This window comes from Micromesistius poutassou (assembly GCF_964030765.1).
Source record: "Micromesistius poutassou genome assembly, chromosome: 1".
In the NCBI taxonomy this organism is placed as follows: domain Eukaryota; kingdom Metazoa; phylum Chordata; class Actinopteri; order Gadiformes; family Gadidae; genus Micromesistius; species Micromesistius poutassou.
In genome coordinates, this window is record NC_140271.1 from 12,173,389 (window position 1) to 12,186,817 (window position 13,429).

The window sequence follows — 13,429 nt, forward strand, 5'->3', positions numbered from 1 at the left end:
GTTGTTTATGATACATCAGTGACAAGTAATAAAAAAACATTTTCATTTAGGTGTTTTGGTCCTTTTGTCATTCAATACCGTATTCACTTACTTACATCACACACACACACACACACACACACACACACACACACTCACGGTATCATACACAAAAAAGTCACATGTGGTGGGGCGGGGGCGTGGTTAGCTTGTTCAGGGGTGGCTCATCCCTCCTAGTGATGGGGATTCCGGCTCTTTTTAGTGAGCCAGTTGGCTCAGCTCAGCAATAAGAGCCATCTCTTTCCCCTCCCAAACGGCTCTCCATTGAGAACCACTTCTGGCTTTGATAATTCAGCCAAATTAAGCAATGGTTTGACCTATGATTAATATGGGTGCACATATATCCCACACATTAATAAATGTAATTACACTAAACCTTGTTATTTCCAGAATACCATAATTTTACATTATTTTTGCTATAAAAACCTTGAATAATGTTAAAACATCAAACACTATTACACAGTGTTTCGTGTGTGTGTGTGTGTGTGTGTGTGTGTGTGTGTGTGTGTGTGTGTGTGTGTGTGTGTGTGTGTGTGTGTGTGTGCGTGTGTGCGTGCGTGCGTGCGTGCGTGCGTGTGTGTGTGTGTTCAATACACACGACACGTGTATTGAACGTTTTTTTTTTTAAATAAAAGTCAAAGACTGGGGTACTTTAATATCTTATTATGGCCGAGCAGTGTGGCAAAAAGATCATCATATTATACTGTCTTGTAATAATTTACAATAAAACTTCCTCAATGCGATATTTGCATCGCCAAGATCAACAGCTGTTTCAACGCAGCAACGCCCCCCGCTGTACACGGTGCGCAACAACCCGTTTCTCATTCAACGTGTTATTCACTGCGACCACAAAGCGCGCTGGAATCGTCTGATTCGGCATGGCACTCAGAACATGTTCGCGGTTCAATGTATTAAACCGTTGCTCGATGCGCTTCAAATCCGAGCATGCGTGTCTCCGCGGGGGTTTGAGAGTGGAACACGACCGAGAGAAGCTGCGCTTCACAGTCAGCATCGGATCCGAGGCGGGTAAGAAGCACACATGTGTCCTACTGATCCCCATGGAGGCCGGGGGTAGATTTAACGCGAGACCGGTGCTGTTTGACGGCCTGCATGTACTGTAGTAGTAGGACTCCAGGCTCGACCCAATGCGATTCACCCAAGTTACGATGTATTAGTTTGTATTTTCTAAATATAGTTTGTATAGTTATTGTATACTTGTATAATCTTTGTATGTCAAGGTAATATACAGTCTGCAGTCCTGCGATACAAATTCACGAATGAGAAGCAAGTGGATCTAATGTCAACCCACGTCCCGGAGTCCTTAAGGGGCAAAGGTATCGCAGCTCTTCTGTCGAAGGTAGGGAGAACCACAGTTATAACTCACCAAAAAGTTACAATGTCACATAAAAAGCAGGTTTTATTTATTTATGAGTGTTTATTTTATATCGGCAGGCTGCCTTGGACTTTTTGGCTGAAGATGACCTGAAAGCGCATATTTCTTGCTGGTACATCAACAAATACATCGAGGACAACCCAACGAACGGTTACGAAGAGCGCATCGTTAATTAACTGCAATTAACTTAATTAACATTTCCCCAAAGGTGCACAATTTGTTCTATATCAGGTCTCAAATTAGGATGATTTTAAAGAACAACGTACGGGTGATTTTTTTATATATATATAGGCCTATTTTTATTAATTCACATTGTGGTGAAGTGTAATCTGTATGCGTCTGGCAGCGCGGATTCAGGGATAGGTATGACTCGAAAAGTGGTAAAGGTTCAATACTCGGTTTATTCAGAGATAACAATTAAATGGACATGCACTCTGAATTTCTACCTCATGAACCACCTCCACTGGTAGGGCCTACTGATTGAATGGTAAAGGAAGCCACGCCTATAGGGTCTGAATCATCTCAACCCTAAAACTTGATATGGTGTTGTCTTGATCAATGTGTAATCAGAAAGTAGTAAGAACGTAGAATGGGTGCCAACCTGCCAGTTGCGTTCAAACTATAATTATGTAATTAATGTAATTAATTTGTAAGTAATTGAAACTTGGAAGCATTTGTAAATTAATCCACATGTTTGTGTTTCGATATTTAAATAATTTTATGAAAAATATATTTTAATTAACCATTTCAATGTCATTGCTGCCTTACTGTAATGGCACTGGTGCAATGCATCGTGCACGTGTGTGTGTGTGTGTGTGTGTGTGTGTGTGTGTGTGTGTGTGGGGGGGGCGTTAGTTGCATCACATTATTATCATTGACTTGCAGGTTCATTATAGCCGTGTGCACTCAGCTCTTCCTGTCGTTTAATGCATGTGGCCAAAATACTTTTAAAAGATTAGGATTCAAACCTACCGTGGTTTTCCTGCACTATTCTCCGTCTAAAATACACAAAACATTAACCTTCATTGACTTGGTGTTCATTGAGGTAAGAAAACGCTATTATTATTCAAACAACCACTTCATTATTTAGATTTGCATGGCAGCTCTTGCATTGCAATTCACCAGAGACTCTCACTTACTACTGCTGTGTATTCTTCTAAAGTTTATAGCGGTTGCAGGGTGGAGCTATGTAAAAACATTTTTAGAGTTTGAGGATCCAAAGGAGTTACGAATTTTAGTCGCAAACTTTTTGTAATACTTTTCATTAGTTAAATATTTGTAAAGTAAAGCATTGATTTAAAAAATAAAAACGACGAATCAATGGGATACAAGGTGTCCAAGTTGTAAGTTGTGTAATTGAAATCCAGAACCCTTCAAGCGAACACTTTTGAACGCTTGGTTGCCTGAAAACATAAAAGGAGCGGAGTGGCTGCAGAAACAACGGGGGACTAAAACAAGACCCAGACGTAATGATAAAGGTCATGGTTTGTCTGAACACACCTGTACGAAGTACTGACTGACCCTAATCTAAATACAGCATCCAACTTGGTTTTGTTAAAATATCTTGGTGCAACACATCCAGAGCGCTTTATCAGAGCTCCAATTAAAACCTGTAGGCTATGTGGACATTCACCTATCTGGGTTTTGGAGCTAGGTCAAGAGGAAACGACTGGGCTCCAGTCAACCCCCCCACCCCCCTCCTAAAAATCAAGCATGCTTGAGAGAAATGTATTGGAGACATAAATCCTATCTGCAGCCTTCAGCGTGTTGGCCTTTAACCTAAGGTCCAACAATACGGATGGGTCCCTCGTTTCTGTTTGTTCTTAACAGTATGCCTCTCCTTGTTGGTGAGGGGTGGCGGCTCCGTCCACCGCCACGCCCTCCCCGCTGGCAGGCTTGTGTCCGTTGACGGGCGGGGCGGGCTCCACACCAGAGTGGTCCACCGGCCCGGGTGTCAAATACACGTCCCACATGTTGTCCGGGAGCTCCAGGTCCAGAAACTTCTGCTTGATGTGCAGGCTCTTCTCGATGTTCCGCCGCTTGAACTTGAACTCCACGATGGTTTTCGTGTAGCGGTTCAGCGCCGTCACCGCTGAGCCCATGCAGGTGCCGAAGGAGCTCCATGCAAGGCTGGGAGAGAGATATGATGATTTATTGATGTTGCAGGGATTCTGTTGCGTATAACAGAATCCCTGCATTGAACCCATCACTAGCTGCGGCACTAGGAGCAGTGGGCAGCTGCTGTACAGCGCCTAGGAACCAACTCAAGGTCTACTGCTGGTGTAGGGGCTATGTGCGTCGACATTGCACCCCAATGACTGCCGCCATTTTTGGCCATCCGGTCTGTTTATTATTGTGTCCAACGCTCTGAAATCACGTTGTTGAAGGATAATGCCCCTTCTGTCATTAAAATCTCATCTCTTCTCCCTGAATCTTTTAGATACAACTAAGCTACAATTTCTCTAGTCTAACACAACAATCTCTGCTCTCTCCCGCTCTCTCACAAGTTTACAGTGCTCTTACTCTAACAACTAAACTTCACATTTCATGTTGACGCTGTAATTGTCAATCTCAGTCTGGGTCGCACTAGATTCTATTATACTGGTTGAAAACATTGTTACTCTCCTGACTTTATGCAGGGCTTCAGATTCATATTCAAATTCAATTTAAATGTATCTCTAGATCTTCCTTAATGACCTGTGTTTCAATTATTAAGTGTGCATTAAAATAATATAATGTATTGTGTACTTATTAGCTCCTTGAGATTGGTGTCACTGTTAGAAAACATCTGACTTCACTCTTGTTTCCTCCTCATAGTCGGAGTGGATCCAGATTTAAAGGGTGTGTGTGTGTGTGTGTGGGCAGGGAGTGTTGCTGTCATTTGTTCACAATTTATCCATAAAATATTTTCCTTATACCTGCTGACTGTGAATGTGTGTGTGTGTGTGTGGTTGCCGATGGGATGTGCTGCTGTACTTACGCATAGGACCAGCTGTAGTCCCAGGACTTTGGTCTCCAGTCCTCAGGCCCCATGGCCACAGCCAGCTGGAAGATGGTGGTGAACATCATGTGTGCCACCATCCCACAAAGCCCTGACAGAGACAACAGATGCATGCCTTTTTGAGTGCTGATGCGGTGTGGATTGCGATTCGGACAATGTTACGATTCAATATTATGGTTTTATTTCGTGGGGCTTTGAAATGAGAGAACGTATAAGTTTGGGTTGTACAGTCTGTATCCGCCGTTGCTTTCATAAATGTACCTGGCCATATGAACATAGTTTATGTTAATTCGTTAAAGTAAAATACACAACACTCCCCCCTCAGTAAAGTCTCTTCCACTAAGGCCCCATCCACACGGAGCAGATTTTTTGGTGAAACAACATAAGTCTTGTGCGTTTGGGCCGACCATCCAGACGGATCCGGCAGATCCGATGCCCGAAAACACTTTTTGGAAACCACCTCCGAGGGTGGATTCAGATAAAAACGGACCTATGCGGTTTCGTGTTAGGATTCATGTGGACACCTGAAACGCAAAAGATGACGTCATCGCCCCCCCACCAGCGGACGTAAGAGTTGTGTTGATTTTTTTATTTATTTATTTGATTTGTATTCTTTTTGTAGCTTTAAATACAGCCCCTTGGTAAATTTAATTACTAACTGTACATTAAAAAGTATTTCTGCTCAATCTAAAAGGTTTAACGACTGCTTTCTCCTCCTCGACTGTATGTTTATATACAGCGCGCATGGGCTTGATGCCCGCAGCTTTGATGCGCTCCACTTTTTTTGTGGAGAACCAGCGTCACACAGTCGCCTTGAATATGTACTACAGCGTTTCTACAGCTCGATGCGTTTTCGCAACCAGTCCGTCTTTACGGAGACATTCCTGAAACGCATCAAAGGAAAGCGGATTGTTTTCGCCCGTGTGGACGGGGCCTAATGCTACTACTACTAATACTTTGACGTTTTCGGCTTGAATAAACAACAAATATAGGCTATTTGAGTCAACCTGACGATACAAATTTTGCGGAAAGCAAAGAATCAACAAAACGGAAAAAAACGGCCCCTCTCATCAGCATCTGAACTGGACGTTTGATGTCATGACTTTACTTCAATTAACACCAAACAGCTTTGTCTGTAACCCAACATCTGTAGGAAGCATCTGTAGAATGTTCCCTTTACATCTGATCAATGTTTACGCGCTGACGCCATATTTGCACGTACCAGCGGGGGACAAGGGGATTATTCGCTTCATTCTGATGAGACTAATTTCACTGGACTACTCGGGGTCCGAGTAGGCGATCTAAACGGTGGCTGCGTCTCCTCCTCTCTCTGGCAGCCCTCAGCTCCGTCCTCAGCTCAGTGGCATTGCATGGGCCGCGAGATGGGCAAGAAGAGCTTTTCTACGGATTAACGCATAACAACGGGAGGGGAGATGAGCGGCCGCACGGAGGGGGGGCGCTCGGTGTGGGTCTTGTCACGGCCAAAGACTGCTGCCCCGGGGACCAATCCGATTAATCCACAAACCAGAAAATCCTCAGAGGCAGCGAGTGGCCAGTGTGCAGGCTGCTGCCACAGTCTTCTTCCAACCACAGTATTCCTCCTCCCTATCTACCCCTCTATGCTCTACATCTTTCTGCTCTACCTCTCTCCCCTCTACCTCGCCCTGCTCTACCTCTCTCCTCTCTACCTCTTTCTGCTCTACCTCTCCTCTCTACCTCCATCTGCTCTACCTCTCCTGCTCTACCTCTCCACTCTACCTCTTTCTGCTCTACCTCCATCTGCTCTACCTCTCTACCACTCTACACTATCTTTGGTAGCCTATTTTGTGTGGAAAAGGTTGTGGTTTTAGGTTGTGGTTTCATTGGTGTGGCATATTGAGGATTGCATTAACCCCTCTGTATTAACCTATGACCCCGGTTTCAGTGAAATAAATCCAAGCCGTTCTATTATCTTATACATCCACGGTTTACCTCAGCACAACTTGGTATTTTCGCTCCCGGTTCAAACATTTGTCTGATGAGAGCTTCTAGATCTGCTTATTTTTATCCTAATCCTCCTCTGCAAGAGCGAGTCGGTGAGACAATAAACGGCCGTGTAATAATCTCGTCAGTTTGTTCGATGTACATTTTTCCACAACTTGGATCACCGAGAAGGTGAAGGAAAGAGTGTGGCCGACTTACCGGACAGTGCCGTGCACATGGCGGCAAAGGCGTTGAGCTTGAGCTTGTTCATGACGCTGAAGCAGGGGCACTGCTCCAGGATCATGAGGGCCCCGCCCGCAAACAGCAGGGCCAGGTAGAAGCTCTCCGCCACGATGCACAGCCAGAGGACCCCTGGGGAGAGCCAGGCAGGGAGAGAGCGAGAGAGAGAAACAAGGAGAACCGGTCACGCTTTAGGGAATACCACGGATATCGGACAGAACGCGACGGCAATCGTCACACTGTGTTCGTGCATCCCATTGTTTTGGTTTGCGTCACTCAGTGGTGTTGTGGGATTGTACTGACACATCTAACCACACACACACACAAACCTCGTTCGTGTGCAGGAGCGATTTCTGAGAAGTCCCTGCAGTCGAACCCTGTTGGTGGACAATAGAGTAGAAACACAATCATTATCTCCTTGCGGAGACCCATTAATGCAACTGGACCATAGACTGGTCAATAAGGAGCTGTTACAGGTCATAAGGAGCAAGTATGGGTTAGACAGTGGATACTGAGACAGGTCATTAAGCAGCAGGTAGGGGTTAGACAGTGAATACAGAGACAGGTCACGAGAAGCAGGTAATGTAATAATAATAATAATACATTTGATTTATATAGCGCTTTTCTCTTACTCAAAGTGCTTTAAAGAGGAAACAAAAAACAAATAAACAAACAAAAGAAATGCAAAGTTGATGGGGGTCCGTGGGGGGTGATCTAGGAGTAGACAGAGGAGAAGCGATGGGTCTTGAGGTGGGACTGGAAGATGGTGAGGGACTCGGATTCGCGGATATGTTGGGGGAGGGAGTTCCAGAGCCCGAGAGCTGCCCTGGAGAATGCTATGTGACCAAGACTGCAGAGTTTTGCTGTGTGGGTGGAGAGGAGACTGGCTGAGGAGGATCTGAGGGACCAGGGGGGGTTGGAAGGGCTTGGTAGGTAGGGTAGGTAGGCGTTAGACAGTGAAAACCTCGACAGATCACTAAGAAGCAGGTAGGGGTTAGACAGTGAATACAGAGACAGTTCATTAAGAAGCAGGTATTTTAGACAGTATTTTAGACAGTATTGAAACAGGTCATTGACAAGCAGGTTAACAATGAATACAAAGACAGGTTGTTTAGGGGCTGGATGGGGAATAGAGAGACAGGTCACTGAGAAACAGGTAGAGGTTAGAAAGTGAATTCAGATGCATGTCATTAAGGAGCAGGGTGAGGTTAGGCATTTTGCTGTCATTTTGAGGTCAGTTTAGGCTGCGGACATTGGGGTTCGAACATGGAACCTCGACTGGGAGTGAAACACCCGAGCCACTACGTCCTGCCTCTCCCTGAGATCTGCATACTGAATAGTAAGTATTTTGTAATATTCCTCCCTGACCAGTTTGGAAACATCCGAAAGAACAGCATAATTCCAATGTTGTTCATCTCATCTAATCCTTGTCAGTTGGGAATTAAATTCAGTATATATGTCTATCTTATTATTATTATTCGAGTTGAAGCCAGTTCAAATCCAGAGGATTTACCTATAACACGTGTTCTAACTGGGTTTTATACAAGGCAGGTGAACAGAATTACAAACGAATACAGGTGACAATCATTTCACTAACAACACAAAGGGAAAGCAGGTAGTGAATGGGGTTGGGTCAGGATTGTTATCATGTATTACATATTACGTATCTATAATGACAATATATATTTGTTCACTGCAAACATAAAGTAGGTCATTAGTAATGTTGATATGATGCTAAGTTATACAACCAGAATGTCACAATACAACCACAGATGATCTAGCCCATCACAATACTATGCTAATAATTAAACTCATTAATAACCTTGAAAACCCCAGCTAAACATGTTCTGCTGTTACGCCCTACATGATATTAATCGTAATTTCTGTCCTCAGAAAATACCAGGGCCCATACTGATCGACAGGCCTCACATTCGGCCTATCAAATTAACCAATCACAAGACAAGTGTCAGCGTGTCTACCGACCAATCGGAACCACCGTCTCACCATTCATGTCGGCGGCTTGCTCGCAGGAGAAGAAGATGCCGGTGTGGAACCTCCTCATGAGGAACTTCTCCTCGCCCGTCTCCCAGATGTACTGCACCAGCCGACTGTCGTTGAGGTTGGAGCTGTTGAAGCGGATGCAGAACCACTGCTTGACCTTCAGCGGCGGGCCTGTGCAGAAAGGCTTCACCACCTTCCGGGTCCCCTCGCACCAGTAGCTGGTGGTCACGGCCAGCACGGCAAAGGAGAACGCCACCAAGTTGAGCGTGAGCGCGAGCGAAGCCCGCCACCCACGCTCCAACCTCATGCTCCCAGCCAGCACGCCAGCTAGGAGAGGAGACTGAAAAAAGCCCCCTAATCCTGGCTTTGGGAAGTCCGGTCCCTCCTCCCAGATATGTCAAATCTTCATAATCTTGTTGTTGATGTTGCGTTTGAGGTTTTTGGGTGACGGTGTTCGGAGCTCTGCAAACGCTGTGCTAGGCCGTGGCGGTATCCTGCTAGCGTCGGTTTCATGCTAGTAGGGTTCATGCTAGGAGGCTAACGGACGACGGAGTCCCAGGTCGGCCGGAACGTTCTTAGCGGTTCTCTGCTCGATTTGAACTTGTGCTCCCTCCCTCTCTCTCTCCTCTCTCTTCTCTCTCTCGCTCATCCTCTTTCTCACTCTATCATCCTCTGGGTGAAACCCGTCTTGCTCCTCCCCCTAAAGTAAATCTTCCACTGTAATATTATCTATTACAAATGGCAAATTATACCCTGGACCATTTTTGAGCATTTGAATGAAAAAAAAAGATTTGTTTAATCTTTGGGTTTTAGTCCAATGCAAGGATCGCTCTGTTGGCCTTTCCCAGACTTTTTTATGTTATTTGGGGGGGAGGTTTGCGTGTTTTATGTCGTGGTATAACTGAGAGCAATCCCAACCATAGAGATCAGATCAAATACGTGCTATACAGTGCTGTAGAGACTGGTATACTAGGGGAAGACTGGACAATTTCAAGTCCCAAAATGTGTGTCTGTGCGCATGTAGGCCTGTGTGTGTGTGTGTGTGTGTGTGTGTGTGTGTGTGTGTGTGTGTGTGTGTGTGTGCGCGTGTGTGTGCGTGTGTGTGTGTGTGTGTGTGTCTGTGTAGGCAAATCTGCCTCCAAACATTCGCCAGCTGATGCGGAATGTACATGTACATGATGAGGAATTACTTGAGCAAATATCAGAGATAACAGCTGTTGAGGGGGAGGGAATATAGGCTGCCTTTATTCCCAATAATTTGTCATTTCCGGTTTAGTGTGTGTGTGTGTGTGTGTGTGTGTGTGTGTGTGTGTGTGTGTGTGTGTGTGTGTGTGTGTGTGTGTGTGTGTGTGTGTGTCCAGCCGTCAAAAAATGATGTAGACATTGTTTGTGTATTAGTGGCAGGAAAGGTGTTAGACTAAACAAAATAACTGCATAATCACATAAGGCATTATTGGAAAAGCATGGAACACAATTTACAGCATTTGTGCAGAAGTAAAATCCATGGATTGGATAATTTTTCTGTTTCCGATTGTTCCTAAAGATTCTAGTATTATCATTTTGCAATTTTGTGGTACTTTGTGCGTTTGTTGGTCTTTGTTTGTGTTTTGTTTTCAATGTCACTATAAATACTGTTCCACCTATTCTACTCTCGGGTTTCACTCTCAACGGCAAACCAAGTTGAAACTTTAGTCACCACGAGCAAAACTGTCTGCTTCTCTTCAGTTCTCTCAAAATCAATCACTGCGGGCAGAGAATACATCAAAAAGAGGACCTTCACTGAGCTTGGTCATGCTAGATGACCCTCTGACAGAAACTGGGCTCAGCTGTCCACTTGATGAAAATGGTAAGCCTCTGCTTAATGTCGTTCCTAGCATGATCCCTTTTATATAATACTTACCTGACAGGAGGGACACGATCGATAAGCCCCTTAGAATTGGAGTAATCAGCTGGCGGATGAGGGATTGCATTTAAATAAAAATGAGTAGGGCATGAAAGCAAAGCCAACCTGGAGATTTGACTTCTTCTGGGAATTTTACAGTTTAGCATTGCAATGCTGCTCCCATTGGGTTCTGTGATACTGTGAGTTGATTGACCAGATCTTAGATGGGTATTTATTATTAAAACTGTAATTCAAATTAAACATTTTGTTTTGGAAAAGGGGTGATATTATGCTTTTTTGTTTTTCCCTTACTTTTAGGGTGTTCTTTAGCAGTTGTATTCATGTTTAAAATCTGCCCAGCTGTAAAGCCCATAGCGTACGCCAAAGGGCGTTAACCCCTCCCCCTGAAAACACCCCTCCTGAACTTCAAGAAACAGCTCATCCGCAGTCAGTGTTCAAATCTGTGAGGAAGTCCCGCCTCTCGGCAACTATATCCCACCTCCCCGGATTTAGGCAAGACCTCAAGATAAACTTTTTACAGCTTTGTGGGTGGATAGCTGTTTCGCCAAGTCGAGTAAAAAACTGTTTTAGTGGGACTGAAAAGTCCCTTTGTATGGACTTTCCAAGGATGGTAAAGTGGCACAACACAATGTTGTGGTTTATTTGCTGTAGTCCTCTGCTTACTTGCTACCTAATGTTATTGTGTTCAAATGTTGTGGCTCTTCAGTTGTAGTCCTCTGCTAACTTGCTACCTAAAATTATTGTGTTCAAATGTTGTGGTTCTTCAGTTGTAGTCCTCGGCTAACTTGCTACCTAACATTAATCGGTTGAGTTCGATCTCTGATTATTCAAGCTGTAATGTTACAGCCTTTCACATTGTGATGGCCTGGTGATCATATCCAAATGTATTGAATAAGCATTCATAATTATGCAGATAACAATTATATATAAATCAAGCTAATCTTCCTCAGTGCTATTCCCAAACATTTCTTCTTTTAATATAGCACAGAAGCACTTCACCACCAGTAAAACATTATAAAGAAAAAATGACCCTTATTAATGCTAAATATTCTTGAACATGCAGTCACAACAGTCTGCCTTATACCCTCCCTTATTTAAATCCAAAACAGTTTGATTGATTAAATGGGCCATGTCCTGCATTGACCATTGTTACATAAATCTTCTGAAACAGATTCCTTGAAGTATTTACGTCTTGCATTGCCTCAGTGCAGTGTTGTGCACTGCAGTCCATCCCATTAATACCTCTGATGCAGATATGGATGCATGTGTCATAGCACGGTGACGTGGTTATCCCTTTAAGCTTGAAGACAGCATGTCTGGATTTAGGTAGGCGGGCCTCTTATCTCACTCTGGTCCTCAGCCTCAACAATCTCAGGCAGTTCTCTCAGCGTTACTTCAATCCCCCCAGTTGATATTTAGATATTTAGATAACACAAATTAGTAGTCAACAAAGAGGACAACGGCCCCATAAGGGGGAAGAACAGATCAGAGAGCCCACAAATAAAAATCCAAGCCAAACAAATCGACAACAACAACTGGTTGTCCTTTGCCAGTGTCACTGCAACTGCCATGGGCAACTCAAAGAGTGGAGCGCTTTCCAAGGAACTTCTGGAGGACCTGAAGTCGAACACTAAGTACTCAGAGACGGAGCTGTGCACCTGGTACCAGTGCTTCCTTAAGGAATGCCCCGGCGGCAAGATCAGCAAGCAGCAGTTTGAAGGCATTTATGCAAGCTTTTTCCCCAACGCCGACCCCAGTGCTTATGCCAGGCACGTGTTCAGGAGTTTTGACACGAACGCAGACGGCACCTTGGACTTTAAAGAGTATATCGTAGCGCTTCACCTCACCTCTGGGGGTAAAACGTTGCAGAAACTGGAGTGGGCCTTCGCCTTGTACGACGTCGATGGGAATGGAACCATCAGCAAGAATGAAATCCAGGAGATTGTTAAGGTATGACCGTTGTTCCTTTTTGTGTGTAGCTCAGAGAGCAAATTTTCATATTTGTAGCACGACTCAAACAAGAACTAGAATTATAATGCTTAAACGGAGAAAAGCAAACCGAGTGTAGTGTGATGCACAAATAAAAAAAAGCTGTGTGTCCAGACACAGCCATGTGCTTTTGGCTTAATGGTGGTTATGAGAAAAAATATATATTTCTTGCCATGGAGGAGACCGATTAAAAAATTTTAATGTTGTTCTTTGTAATTATTTTGACATTCAGGCTATATTTATTACTTTAATTTTTTTATTGAAACCTTATGCCTAAAACCATCTCTCACGTTCAGTCGATATTCAATATGATTCCTGAGGAAGACCAGAAGGGCCTTCCAGAGGATGAAGACACACCAGAGAAGAGGTCAGAGAAAATCTGGGACTTCTTTGGAAAAAAAGACAATGGTATGGAAGTCCATTGTCACTTCTTCTGTCTATTCTAAACATCTAAAATCAAGCAGAAATCATCATATGCTTTGTTTAAATACTTCAGATTCTTTATCGGTGGAATTCCAAGTCATGGTTTTTTGCAGTTAAGACAACGATTATTTTTCACCCTGTAGATAAAATCGCAGAAGGAGAATTTATCCAGGGAGTAATGGACAACAAGGACATCCTGCGCTTGATTCAGTACGACGAGCCCCAGAAAATTAAAGACAAACTAAAGGAGAAGAGGCAGTAGCTGGTTTATTCATTCACTTTTCATTGTCTACATGCTAATGTGATCTATCTGCATGTCCACCCGCGATTCTCTTTCCTTTCGCAGACAAGAAACCATGAAGTTTTAATCAACAGACTTTGGCCACAGTGGCAGAATATGTCTTATTCATCTTCAAAGTTAGATACAACATTTTGTTCAACTTTAAGATCGACAATCTGGAACTACTACTTGAGTTCC

The 13,429-nt window shown here is 43.9% G+C and overlaps 3 protein-coding genes across 3 annotated transcripts in view; 2 read left to right on the top strand and 1 right to left on the bottom strand.

Moving 5' to 3' along the window:
* LOC311380864 (properdin-like) overlaps positions 1 to 49 on the top strand; it is an 8,352-nt gene extending 8,303 nt beyond the window's left edge. The window contains exon 11 of the mRNA XM_084488418.1: positions 1 to 49. This exon is cut by the window's left edge and continues 370 nt beyond it. The gene's annotated coding sequence lies outside the window, so the exon portion shown is untranslated.
* A 3,206-nt stretch (positions 50 to 3,255) lies between these two features.
* On the bottom strand, positions 3,256 to 8,943 carry LOC311392232 (germ cell-specific gene 1-like protein; the record flags this gene model as incomplete). Its single annotated transcript, XM_084488762.1, has 5 exons — positions 3,256 to 3,562; positions 4,413 to 4,524; positions 6,615 to 6,767; positions 6,965 to 7,012; positions 8,640 to 8,943. The coding sequence occupies 5 exons, from the start codon at positions 8,941 to 8,943 to the stop codon at positions 3,256 to 3,258; spliced, it is 924 nt and encodes a 307-aa protein (XP_084344888.1).
* A 3,165-nt stretch (positions 8,944 to 12,108) lies between these two features.
* On the top strand, positions 12,109 to 13,213 carry rcvrna (recoverin a; the record flags this gene model as incomplete). The annotated part of the gene is made up of 3 exons (XM_084463416.1): positions 12,109 to 12,489; positions 12,825 to 12,936; positions 13,095 to 13,213. 3 exons carry the CDS (start codon positions 12,109 to 12,111, stop codon positions 13,211 to 13,213), a joined length of 612 nt encoding a protein of 203 aa, XP_084319542.1.
* Between the last annotated feature and the right edge of the window lie 216 nt (positions 13,214 to 13,429).